Source organism: Ambystoma mexicanum, chromosome 7p, assembly GCF_040938575.1.
Source record: "Ambystoma mexicanum isolate Mex_15411 chromosome 7p, UKY_AmexF1_1, whole genome shotgun sequence".
Classification (NCBI taxonomy): Eukaryota; Metazoa; Chordata; class Amphibia; order Caudata; family Ambystomatidae; genus Ambystoma; species Ambystoma mexicanum.
In genome coordinates, this window is record NC_090939.1 from 808267985 (window position 1) to 808281444 (window position 13460).

General features: G+C 50.4%; 1 protein-coding gene across 5 annotated transcripts in view; it reads right to left on the reverse strand.

The window, feature by feature from the left end:
* The window catches only part of LOC138526331 (interleukin-1 receptor-like 1), a 524029-nt gene that overhangs the window by 161939 nt on the left and 348630 nt on the right, over positions 1-13460 (reverse strand). For all 5 annotated transcript variants that reach the window (XM_069636939.1, XM_069636936.1, XM_069636938.1 and 2 more), the window contains 2 exons: positions 2095-2227; positions 1860-1999 (listed from right to left, as the gene is read on the reverse strand). In XM_069636939.1, coding sequence (XP_069493040.1) covers positions 1860-1999; positions 2095-2227 — 273 coding nt within the window. The remainder of the gene's footprint in view (positions 1-1859; positions 2000-2094; positions 2228-13460) is intronic.

The window sequence follows — 13460 nt, forward strand, 5'->3', positions numbered from 1 at the left end:
GGGATCGCTATCTAAGCCTTAAAGTCCCAATCATCTATTACCCAAAGTACAAAGGCACCCAGTCTTCACTTGCCTGGTAGGGGAGTGGACATTGCGTTGCTTTTGTTACTATGAGTGAGGAGTGCTAGACAGTGGTTCGAGGAGGAGGAGACAGAAAGGAGGAAAGGAAGGAAGATGCTGTTGAAGGAGGTGGACAAGAGCAGAGGTGGAGGAAGAGCAGTAGAGGGAGAAGGTGGAGTAAACATGAAGCAGTGAGGGTTGAAGGATTCATTGCAGGAGGTGGGGGAAGGGCTGGACTGTAAGGACCCAAAGAGCCATCAAGGGGCAGGGCCGGGGGCTGGTAGGGGTCAGCTCCAGGAGAACAGTATGATACAGTACCCAGAGGGGGCATCCAGGTACATACAGAGTGTTGCTAGTGCCTGGAGAGAGGGGCTAGTAGGGACCATGTTTTGCAAACTATTGTAGAGCATGCTGGTCGCACTATTTCCCTTCAAGTTTGCTCTATGAGTCAGGGGCACTATTCCCCCTTAAGATTTATGAGCGAATCTGGGGTGCTATATCCTCTTCCGGTTACTGAGCAGGTCAGGCGTGATATTTTGACCTAAGTTTGCTGAGTGGGACCACAGCACTATACACCCTTTAGATTGCTGAGCAACTGAAGAAGAACATACCCCCTTAAGGTTGCTGAATGGAGCAATACTCTTTTCAGTTGCAACAGCAGAAAGGAAGGGTGGGGATTTAGTATAAAGTGTCAGGATTAGGACATCAGTTAGAGCCAGAGAATCCTGAAAATATCACCAAGATAGAGAGGGATTACATTCTAGGTTGATTAACCCAGCTGCGGGGATGTCTATCAGAATTGTCCCAGGTGGGGCAGCTAAATTGGACACTGGAGCAGAACCGGGAACTATGCAGTTGCCCATTTCAATCTCCAGAAGAAATGAAGCAGTCCAACAACCACCAGATTTCATCAACCGAAACCCAGGAGGTGATGCAGCTGAGACCTAATCATTAAATACAATCAGTGCCTCAGAAGACCTGATCCACCACAATGGAAAACGACGTGGCGGGACTATGCAACAGAAGTTTGAGCACATTTGTTTAACTTTAGAACCTTCCATTCTAGAACAGAGTCTCCACTTTTAGGCACAGTAGAAGTGGTCCTTCGTGACCAGAGGACATAGCATTTCCTATGACCCATCTTGTTACTTTTTTTGATTTTAGAGGCATCTCCCTTTCTTTGCTGTGTAAAACTCAGGTCTCCTCTGAGTTAGCTCACAACCATGGTTGTGATCCCTACTGTCCCTGTGTCCAGGACTAGAGGTGGTTGGCAGACCGAACAAGGACAAGGAGATTGTCAGGAGGAGGGAGCTTGTTTGTGTTGTAATTAACATCCAGCGAGGAACCTGCATGCACTCTCTGATCTGCCCGCTGCTGGAGAATGCTGTGGATGAGGTGTCAGAGGTTGTTGACATGTGTGTTCTATCGTCAGGAAACAGACACCTTCGAAAGAGATTGGGCATTGCCATGGTTTCAAATGTACAACCCTTCCTAGCCCTTTCCCACTTGATAAGGGGTTTATGGCCAGGAAAAAAAATGTCTAGCTCAAAAGGGGCAGCCAAATCAAAAGGTTTTTAAGAACATAGCCCGATGGTAAACATGCGTTTCCAGACTGTAAGGCCTCCATTTAGGCAAGGATAATTTTGAATACGCGATTGTCCAATAATCAGGCTGCGTTGTTTAGGTATTTCTATCATGATCTGCATCTATTCCTCATCATGGCAGTTTCTGTTTGGTTGGCGGGTCCAGGCTGACTAGGACAAAAAAAACACAGTGTTCACAAGGAGAGGGGTACTTACCTTTCTCGGTTAATCTAACAATGGATTCCTCCCACCCTAAGGAGTTAAGTGCCGTGCAGACGAAATTTGAAAGCAAATCTTCTTTTCTCACTTCACTTATCGTCAAAACAGCACTTGTGTAACTCTCGTTGAAAGTGCTCCTGTTCAGAAAGAAAATAAAAGTGCAGTTATAATGTTGTTGAAGTTATGAAAAATGTTGGCGAGTGCGGTCTGCAAACAGCGTCATGTGTATTACCTGTCAGTGCGAATAACAAATCGTGATGAATTTTCCTTTCCAACTCTGACTCCATTCACCTCCCACCAGAGAAAGTCAAATATTTGCTTGCCATAACCCAGGAACGCTGAACATGTGATATTCAGAGAGGAACCTTCAAAATAATGCAAGATACAGGTTAAAGCACTGTCATTGTTAATTCAGAAAAGTAGGAGCCACAAACAAGGCACAGGTATAAAACAACAGTATTTATATAATCATTATGTCTATAACAGCAGCACAATGTTTTCCTTGCAGAAGGCCACAAACACGCAACACTACTGGGAATTGGCAACTGAAGTATGGAATGAGAAGTCAAGTCATACTGAAATATTTCTCACTGAACCTAGGACAAAAGACACTGAAAAAATAAGCAGCTTTAAACGTGGAAAGCAAAATCGATAATAATGCACTAATAACAAATTCATCATAAATATAAGAGATAATATAAAATAAAATCTAAACTATTCACATGTATTGATACAAAAATGTATACATATCAGCTTCTGTAGAAACTATCATTAGAGACCCCAGTTGAAAGAAAAGAGTCTAACTAATTTTGCACACACATATGCGGTGAAATACCAAGCAGCATACAAATCATTATGCACATTGTAGCAAACATAATCATTGAATTATTATAAATGTCAATGAACACAGAAATCATAACATAGAAAACAGGGTCAGTCGTTTTTCAAAGAAACGAGCTGGAGCTAGATCTCTGTCTTCGGCTGGGGCCTCCTTCTGGAACAGCCACCCTGCCACTCTGAAACTTGAGGAGAACCCTCTCCGGTTCTGGAAGCACCTCAAGACCTTCCTCTTTGCTTCTGCCTTTGCCCCCCCTCTTCCTTGCTGATTCTGTTCTCCCTCGGCACCGTGCACCTGGCCACCCTCTGTCCCCAGGCCCAGGTACCTGCTCACCCTGCATCCTCCCGCACTGCCTCCGAGCCACCCCTTGCACTGGGGTCTGTATCTGTACCCATACAGTCCCCCCTTTTTTTTTTCTTCCTGCACTTATCATACCTACCCATTCTGCTGCCTTAAGCCCTGCACTTGCCACTTGCTGGACTACCACTGTTTTGTTGCCTATATTATTTATTAATTTGTTATTATTTATCTGTTTTCTCTTTGCTATACACTCTCGTTTTCTCTCCCCTTCCACGCACTTTTCCCCCTCCCCTCTCCCATGCACTTGCGCGTTCTCAATGTCACTGGGCCTAGTAAGATTGTTTTTTTGTTCTCCCCTGTTCACCTTCCCTTGTCTTGTCGCGCTCTGAAACACTTGTGTATGAGCGTGATAGACATAAAATATCAATATCAATATCAATACTGCCCTTAGCCATAACAAGTGCTTTGTTGGGTAAAAACGAGAGAAAGTTCTCGGACTAAAGTCAAAATAGAAGGAGTTAATCGAGTAATAATCAAAAGTCAAAATAAATTGTGATCCAACAAAGGTGTACTCCGCCTACTTCAAAAATAAAGAAAGGAATCAACCAAAAATGAGCTATACCTATGTACATAAGACACTTAAGTTCAAAATAACAAGTACAGTTGAAAAACAGAGACGAGATCCATTAAGATTTAGAATCTATTACAGTTATCCTAAAATTAATGGCTTTACCTAACACGTAGGTCTACACACCCTAAATTCCCCACCCTCCCTGAGACTGGATGATCTGCTCCCCACTGGTCCCTCCCTTAGTTGCTTGCAGTTCCCAGCTTACCGAATTGTCCACACTCCCGGCCCCCTCTTGTCAACTCCCTGTTCCCTTGCATCTCTGCTTCCTTCCCTGCTCTTGCCCGATGATTCTAAAGCACTCTGTTGCTCCCCAAAGCTAAAATACATTCATTAATAATAATAATAATAATAATAATAATAATAATAATAATAATAATAATAATAATAATAATATTTAATGGACGAACTATAACTGGAAATACCACCTCAAAAGAGAGCACATTGCCAGTCTACAAGCCCTGTCCCAATGCTGCAGCAAATTGTAATTTACAGTATTCAATGTGCATTTTATAACCCCTGCATAAATTGGTGACAACTTCGGTGGAGAATTTTAGGATGTTGAGTAGGATGCTGCAGCTGGCTTCCCAATCTACTGCAATGGCCATAGGTGCTGTGCCATGGTTCCATTTGTATGATAATTCTTCAAGAACCTTTGCTCTGTGCATGTGCTAGGTGGGGAGATTGCGATTGTTTAACCATTTAACGTGGGCAGGGATGCCTTTGTGAATGCTTGAAGTCCTTCCCACTTTCCACTGCCCTCTCAGTATGCAACTGAGGGATCTATGTGATTATTGCGATGGCCGAAAATGGCATTTTTTGTTAACCCTTTACTTCACATATATATGCGCGGGGAGACCCCCCACAGCCCACTCCATATTAATATTATATTCTATACCCCCCCCACATATATATGTGGTGTAAGGGGGGTAAAAAATAAAAGTCAGCATTTTCAGCCGTCGCAATTGTCAGGTCGACATTTTCGTACGATTCTCAACTGAGCTTAGTATGAGCAATCGCAATGTAGCATTAATACTACAGCATTAATAAAGTTGGTCTATTTACTGGCTTTGCATGTAGTGGCACTTTCGTGCCGTGCCGCAGAAGTATTGCAAAATTGGGATCTTTTGTACTCTATAAATTATTAGCATCACTCGATTTTGAGGTGGTCAGGCATTGTAGCAGTGGTGCTATTTGCCTGTAGTATGAGATATGGGCCCGCATTACGAGTTTGGAGGCAGCCATGCTCTAAATAAGGGCATGGCTGCCTCCAAACTCGAGTCCGGGTTCCTTGAATGAGTAATTACCGGGCCATTCCAACCTTGGAGGACCCGGTAATTCCTCATTCAATGTACCCATCCCCATTCCCATTCGAGCTCCCATAGGGCTCAATGGGAATGGTGAGGGAGCTAACAAAGGGCACGGTAATAACGGGCCCTTTGTTAGCTCCCTGGTCCCCTAGAGGGCCCTGCAAAGGACATCTGGCTTGACCAGACGTCCAGAGCGTGTCCTGCAAGGGAACCTCATAATAGGGCGGAATGGGTTTAACAGTGCCGGCACCTTTACCGGCGCCGTTAAACCCATTCCGCCAGGGTCGTAATGAGGCCCTGTGTACGTTGGATCAGGTGTCCAGAGCATCGCTGGAGCCAAAAGTGCAAGCATGGTTTTAGGGCCCAGCCGGTGCAAAGTGTGCATAGCACAGTGCGAGGGAAAACGAGATTGTGCAGCATTGTGTTGTTAGCACACACGGCTGTAAAATCATGAATTAATTCATCTTTTATAACGCGCACAATACTGGCAGGACTGGGATTCGAACTTGTGTTGCTCTGCGTTGTCTTGTTTCCAAAAGTCATTGCCCCTAAGCGATCCTCTTTGCCCAACATTAGCATAGCACCTTCATGAGAGATTAACATAAACGTGCTTTTTTTCTGTACTGGAATCCTTTCTGGGGCCAAATTTGAAGTTTATGAACAGAACAGCGGTTTTAGTGAAATAAAACTATGAAGAAAAAAAATGTAACGCTGTAATAATATTAGAAGACAGTCCTGCGTGTTTATTAGGGAATTGTCCCATATCCCTTGTGGGCAGCATATATTGCATTCTCTTTTTCAGACTGAAATGCAAGGTTGTATTGTGCATGGCTTTCATAAGTGTTAGATAACTTGTCCTTACTATAAAGATATGTAAAACCAAACTTTGTGGATCGCTTTTCAGCTGTGCCAGGATATCTTCGGTGGTCGAACTGAGCGGGAACGGTTGGGAGCGGTGTTCCACTACTTTTATTTTCTTTTTTTTTAAACTTCCGTTTTTATTGGCATTTTAAATTTTACAAATAAGCAAACAAGGAAAAAGAACAGTGGATCCCCCTTCCTCCCCCCCACCCTCCCGCCCCACCCCTGGATTCCCCCCCCTTCCCCGTGTCCAGTTCAGTGTATTCATCTTGGGGGACTCGCGGAGATGCCTCCGTCTCCCTTGTCATAGAGTTGTTGCGATGCATAACCACTACATCAGTTGGCTGGCTTCTGCCATTCCCCAGGTCCTGGGGCCCCAAGTTTGGTTGACCTTCAAAAGGGGGTCAATCCCCTCATCTCCAGGGTGGGGGGTCTCTTAATGGGTTCAGTGCACATCCCATCCCCAGGATTGCTGGACACCCGACCAGTCCGTGAGGAATGAGCTAGTTTTGTCATTTACCATGGCCGTCAATTTGTCCATCAAAAACATATTTTTGACCTTTTTCAGCCAGTCCTCCTTCGAGGGAGCCTCCGGACTTTTCCATTTTTGGGCCAGAGCCACTCTTCCAGCCCTTAACATAGTTTCCCACATCCTAGGGTATCGGTGCACCTCTGTGTCCTCTGGGGGGAGGCCCAACAGCATCGTCAGGGGATTAAGTGGTATGCGGACCTCAGTCACTTCCTCCATCCAGTCCCTCACTTGCTCCCAATATGTTTGAACCTTCGCACAGTGCCACCACATGTGGCCTCTGGTCCCTGTCTCCCCACACCCTCTCGGGCACCTTGGTGACACTCCCGGGAACATCTTGGATAATTTTGCGGGGTCTCTGTGCCATCCCTGCAGTATCTTAAAATTATGTTCCATGTCAGCGGTGAAAAGATTTCCGTGAAATGCAATTTTAAATATCCTAGCCCAATCATCCTCAGAGATTTCGGCACCTGCCAGGCCTTCCCAGAACAAGCGAAAACTCCTCCTGCCCTGAAGGTTGTACGTGTTTAGGACCCTGTACAAACTTGAAACCGCCCCCTTCCTGGAGGCCGCCAAATCGAGGAGCTTCTCAAAGGGGGTCAACTGTCTTCGCAGATTGGTGCCCCAAGATGGGTCACAGAGGATGCCCTTCAGGCGAAGGTATTCGAAGATAGATATTGAGTCACGACCCAGTGCCTCCCTGAGCTCCTCATAAGGTAAGAATTCACCGTCCCTGAACATCTGCCCCGCCCATTCCATCCCCCTATCTGACCAGATCTGGGAGTGTTTGAACCCTCTTCCTCCCAGGTTGATGGGGTGTCCCCAGAGGGATGACATTGGAGACGGCCATGTGGTGAGGTGAGCGGTCTGAGGGCCTTCCTTCCAAATGTCCCATAGGACTCCCAGGGTCGGGTGGGCCCGTAAACGCCCTGGTATTTCCCTGCGAGGCGTCCACAGGAGGTCGCAGACTTTGTGGGGATGGGCGTCCATGTCCTCCAGGTAGGACCAGTGTGTTCTCAGCCCCTCTTTCATGTGCTACAGGAGGACACGCAGTTGGGCAGCACAGAAGTAGAGGTGAAAGTCTGGCAGCCCGAATCCCCCCTCCTCCCTTGGTAGGGTCAGGACGACCCTTCCAGTTCTCGGGGTTTTGCCTTGCCACACGAAGTCACGGACCCCCGATTGTAGGTCTTTGAAGTTCTGTGCCGAGACCCTGGTCGGGAGTGCTGTGAATAGGTACAGGAGTCGTGGCAGGACATTCATTTTGACGGCCGTCATTCGGCCATACCACGAGAGAATCATTTTACCCCATCTCCTCAAGTCCGCGGTGATCTCTGTAATCATGGGACCGTAGTTGGCGGAGCCCAGATTCGACATATCTCTGGGGAGGAGAACCCCCAAGTACCGTATAGCGACCTTCTCCACCTTGATCCCGTGGAACCTATTCTGGGGGTCGAGCACTGGGTCTATTATTCGCATTGGGAGCAGGACTGATTTTGCAGTATTTATTTTTAGGCCCGAGAATCGACCAAATGCTGACACCAGGGCCAGGAGGGGGGGGGAGGGAAGAACCCGGATCCACTAGGTAGGCTAAAATGTCATCCGCAAACAGGGAAAGCTTGAATTCTATCTCTCCCCTTCTTATTCCCCTAATGTTCGGGTGCGCTCTGACCGCAATTGCCAGGGCTTCCATGGTGAGGACATAGATCAGGGGGGAGAGTGGACACCCCTGCCTTGTTCCTCGGGAGAGGGGGAATGACCCAGACAGTGTCCCGTTTACCTGTACCCTCGCTGTGGGGGCTCTATAGAGTGCAGTTACCCAGCTCATGATGTGGGTCCCAAAGCCCATTCTTTGAAGGAGAAGCTCCATATAGCGCCACTCGACCCGGTCGAAGGCCTTCTCCGAGTCCAGTGAGAGGACGCAAGCGTCAAGTTCTGATGATTGGGCAAAGTGGAGCAGGTCTAGGGTCTTGCGGATGTTATCCGAGCCCTGCCTCCCGCTTATGAAGCTCACCTGGTCCCCGTGAATTAACTTCGGCATTATGCCTTCCAGCCTTTTCCCCACCACCTTGGCCAGGATCTTCACATCTACATTTAACAATGATATGGGCCGATAGGAGGAGAATTCCGAGGGGTCCTTCCCCTCCTTGGGCAAGACTGCTATCAAGGCTCCCATCATAGACTCAGGGAGTATGCCCCCGTCCAGCACTTCGTTAAAGACCCTCACTAAGTATGGGATCAAAGAGGACCGGAACTTTTTGTAAAAGAAAACTGTGAAGCCATCTTCCCCGGGGGAGGTTCCCACCCTCATCCCAGAGATCACCTTGTCCAACTCATCCTCTGTGACCGGAGCCTCTATCCCTTCTGCCATTTCTCTTGAGAGGGATGGAATCTGTATTGAGTCAAGGAAGGTGTCTATATGGGCATCATCTCCATCATATTCTGAGGAGTAGAGAGCTGTGTAATATTGGCGGAAAGCCTCACCGATATGGGGGGAGTCGTTGCCGAGAAGCCCCTGGGCGTCCCTCACCTCCCTCACCCTTCTATTCCTCTGGACCTCCCTCAACTTCCAGGCTAGGATCTGGTCCGCCCTGTCCCCCTTCTCATAGTATTTTTGTTTAGTTAGTTGGAGACACCTTTCTGTCTTATGTAGGAGCAGGTCTTTAAGCTGTAGCCTGCAGTCTTCGAGGGCGGCCACCTGTTCACCCGCTAATGGGCGCCCCGGAGAGCTCGCCGGTTGGAGGCGGGATATCCTATCTCTCAGAGCCTTCTCCTGTATCTCCCTCTCCCTTTTCTTCTGGGCCCCAAGTTTTATAAGGACCCCTCTCAGGGTAGCCTTGAAGGCGTCCCAAAGCGTGTGAGTGGCTACCTCCCCGTTGTCGTTTAGGTCAAAGAACTCTGTTATGGAGTCCAAGACCTCCTGAGAGAGGACCTCATCCTTTAACAGAGCGTTGTTGCACTTCCAGCGCCCTCTGCGTTCCCTGCACCACCCCATCGCTATTGTGACTTTAACTAAATCATGGTATGACCAGGGTACAGGGTCTATTCTGTAGCCTGACACATATGGACTGAGTGCCTCCTCTACCAGGACGTAGTCTATACGGGAGAAAGAGTTGTGTATAGCTGAATAATAGGTGAAGGAAGGGATTCCCCCTCTGGGAAGAGGAATTGTATCAGTTAGGCCCAGTTCCACGTTTACCCTCTGGAAAGATTGTGCCATAGCTTCTTCTGCAGCTCTGGGAGTAAGGGGGTCTACCCTTTTCCTATCCATAATCGGGTCGAGGACCATGTTGAAGTCCCCCCCTACCACTAGCGGACCTCGCACGAATAGTCTGATCCTATCTCTCACCGTTTCCCAAAATAAGGCCTGTCCTTCGTTGGGGCCATATACTACAGCCAGAGTGAGGGGGGAGCCCCGTAGGGTGCCCCGGACCAACAGGTATCTTCCCTCCGGGTCTTTTAGGATATCTGCCTTCTCGAACCCTGCATCTCTAGCTACCAAGATGGCCACCCCTCTCTTTTTGGTCCCATGGGAAGCGTGAAAGACCTCCTCGATTCCCCCCCCCGCAACCGGGGCTCCTTTCCCCTTGCCCAGTGCGTTTCCTGTACAAACAGAAGGTCCAGTTTAGCCCTCCTAAACTCCCTGCAGATTAGGGATCTCTTCGATGGGGTATTCAGGCCCCGAACATTAAGGGTGCCCACCCCCAGGGCCGGCAGACCATCAGCCATTGTCTATGAATTCTATTCTAACGGATGGCTGCCTCGCAACAATTCTCCTTTCTAACTCCCCATGAATTGACTTATGGACACTTTTGACATGTTTCCCCAACTGACCCCCAAACCCCTTCCCGAACAAACAACCCCCAACTTGTTTCCATCCCCCCACCCCCTGCCCCGGGGTCCAGCCAGCTAGTTCAGCCATCACTGGCGCTTTGGCCGGACCACCAGCCTGCCCCTCTCGGCCAGGCCATCGTTAACAGGCACATTATCATGAGCCCCCCCCATCGATCCCCTCCCCGATTTTGCTCACCCAACTTGCTTTGCGAGGGGATTCTAGTTTCCTCCTCTTCTCCTATCTTTTGCCGGGCTTCTCACCCTCAGGTAAACCCGTGCCCTCCGGGAACTCCAGAGGCCACGTTCACACTGGGACTGCCCAGCTACTGCCCCTCAGAGTCGTTCTGCTGCCCTTCTTTCCTTGGGGAGGGCGTATTCATTCTCCTGAATTTCCTCGCTCCTGACTTTTTCCGTCTTTCTCTCGGCGGGCCTGGGTCTCCAGCTCCGACCCTGGCCGTCCCCCGTGGCTCCCGACGGGGCGCTGGATCAGAGACATAGTCCTGGATAGCCCCCTTAATATCTTCCTCCGAAATCAATGTCGTTCTCTGGCCCAGGTACTCGAATGTTAGGGAGAAGGGGAAGCCCCATCTGTATCGCACTCCTTTTTCCTTCAGCAACTGCGTGAGGGGGCGGCACATCCTCCGCTTGGCCAGGGTGTACGCTGAGAGGTCCTGGAAGATGGAGATCTGGGAGTTGTTGTATGTGATCTCCTGGGCCTTCCTGGAGGCCTCCAACACCTGCGTCTTCTCCAGGTAGTAATGGAACCGCACCAGAATCGACCGGGGGCCTCCTGCTCGACCTCCCGCTCTATGTACCCGATCGAATATGAGTTCAGTAGTCATCTCTTCTTCGAAGAGGAGGGCAATTATGTTACACACCACACGGGTCAGCTCCCTCTCCGTCTCCCCCTCCGACTCCGGGACCCCAAAGATCCTGAGGTTGTTTCTCCGCTCCCTGTTCTCGAAATCGTCCATCTGTCTTGACCTCTCCTCCTCCCTTTTTTCCAGGGCAGCCAGCCTCATGTTTACCTCTACTTCATGGGTGGCCGCTGAAGATTGGTTGGATTCGACCTGAAGGAGTCTGTCCTCAACTTTGTCGACCCGGTGGTCCATTTTTTCAAACTTTTGGGCAATGTCCGCCCGCATATCTCGGATCTCTTGCAGTATGGAGGCAAATCCCCGCTCCATTGCGGCCGTGGAGGGTGCTGGGAGTTCCAGATGGGCCATTCCCTCTCCGTGGGGTGGTTCTATAACGGGGGGGAACGAGTCTCGGTACCGATATTTTTGCAGGTTCTGCTGCCAGTCCATTAGGTTGGCCCCCCGGGCACACTGTCGGAAAAGTTACTTCACTTCCCAGTGGGCTCACCTCGCTGGACCGTTGGTGTCCCTCCGGCGGTGGGGCCCCTCAATCCTGCTGCGCGCCTTTATTCGGTCTTGGCGGTTGTCCCCGGGCAGGCACTAGCCCCACCAGAGTCAGGCGGGGGCCTCACTTCCCGGGCAGTCACCACAGCGCCTCCAGTGCACCTCGATTTTATTTCTAGAAGGTTGATTCCCCTCTAGAGTGGGGGGGGGTGCTATTGCCTCCGCTGGGTGGAATGCTGCTGTCTTTTCGTTGGGGGTCTCTCCTGGCAAGGTATGCCGTCCCCACCCCTTCCGAGCGGTCTTTCTGGTCCTTGACCGATGCCCCCCAGGCGGGCACTCGCCCCACCAGCCTCAGGCGGGGGCCCCACACCCAGGGCGGCCACCGCAGTACCTCCCGTGCACCTCGTTTGTATTTTTGCCACACGATATTCCCCCTCTGGAATGGGTGGGGGGTGCTTTTGCGTCTGCAGGGTGGTGTGCTGGTGTTGTTTCGTTGGGGTCCCCTCCTCCCCCCCTCCTGGGAGCTCTAGTTGCTCCTTGCAAGTTGCCCCCGGGCGGGCACACGCCCCGCCTGCCCACAGCGGGGGCCACACACCCGGGGGGGGCGAAAGCGGGTCCTGCCGAACCCCTTAGGAGCCCACTGGAGTGGGGGGAGGGGCGCGTTGTGCGGCCACAGGGCGGCGGTTCGCAGCCCCCGATGAAACTGCGGGGGCCTCTGGTGTCCTGCCCACGTCCTGCGCAGGGTCTTGCTGGCGGTGAAGGGGAGCGGGGGGGGTTCAACGGGTCCGCCCCCCCTCCGTGTCTCGTACCTGTCAGGCCGCGGCTTCCCTTGGTGCTCCTGTTGTGGCGGGGGGGCCACCCCCGGGACCGCTCCGGGCGGGAGTCCCCTCACCCGAGGCGTCCCGGCTCGCGCCTCCTGAAGGGGGAGGTGAAGGCCAGCGCCGATGGGTCCGCTCGCTCCTCCCCAGGCTGTGCTCGCGGCCTCCTGCGACGATCCCGCCACAGCTGCCGCGCTCGCGGAACTCCGTCGTCCGGCAGTCCCCGGACCCTGTTGCTTCGCCCCGTGGGGGCACTGGGGGGTCACCACATCGATCGACTCGCTTGCGCTCCGTGGGGGGGTTTCGGGGGGGGCTCAGACCCCATACCGACCCGGCCTTAGGAGGAGCTCGCAAATCAGGCTGCCATTGCCTGTGCGCCCCCTGGTGGCCTCTACTTTTATTTTTTACTGTTAACAGTTCCACTACTTTTTGCAACCATTTTCACCATTCCAGAACTGTTCTTTGTGAAGTTAAAGCACACTTCTCAATTTTTCCACCCAAAAGCATTTACAGCTAAACTGAAACATGTTTCAACTCAGCTGGTTATTAACCAGCATGGCTGCAACCTTTGAAAAATGTGTTGCACGGTGCTCGCTTCCTGCCTACTATGTCCCCATGCCGGGTTCACAGTCAACTACTTTTTTTGGTATACTTCTAACATTGGATATCTGACTATTCCTTCGGCGCAGTGTCTCTATTGCTTCCAAGTCTACGTACGCACAGCTGTTCTCAAGAGCTAGGTCTGTGCTTTAAACAATGAAATAAATAAATAAAACATAGACTTGCCTGATGGGGCACCAATGGGGGCATCTGGCGACGAAGGAGAGGCTGCCACCAGGTATGGCAAGGTGCTACATTAACTCCAGGAACGGTTTGGAATTGAGGCAATTGTGTGATAGGTAAGAGCTATACATTATTTTTGAGAGCACAGTTAAAGAATGAGGCAGCAGATAACTGCTTTGCCGCCATGCAGTCATTAGTGTCGACATGCACGTTCACAGGTGGTTCAAGATCCAGGACAGATTATGGCAAGCTAAATATGTAAACAGGAAGTTATGTGTATCGCCAGAACCACTGAACCACCAGATAATAACTCAATGTGTGTGTTAAGATTGCCAATGC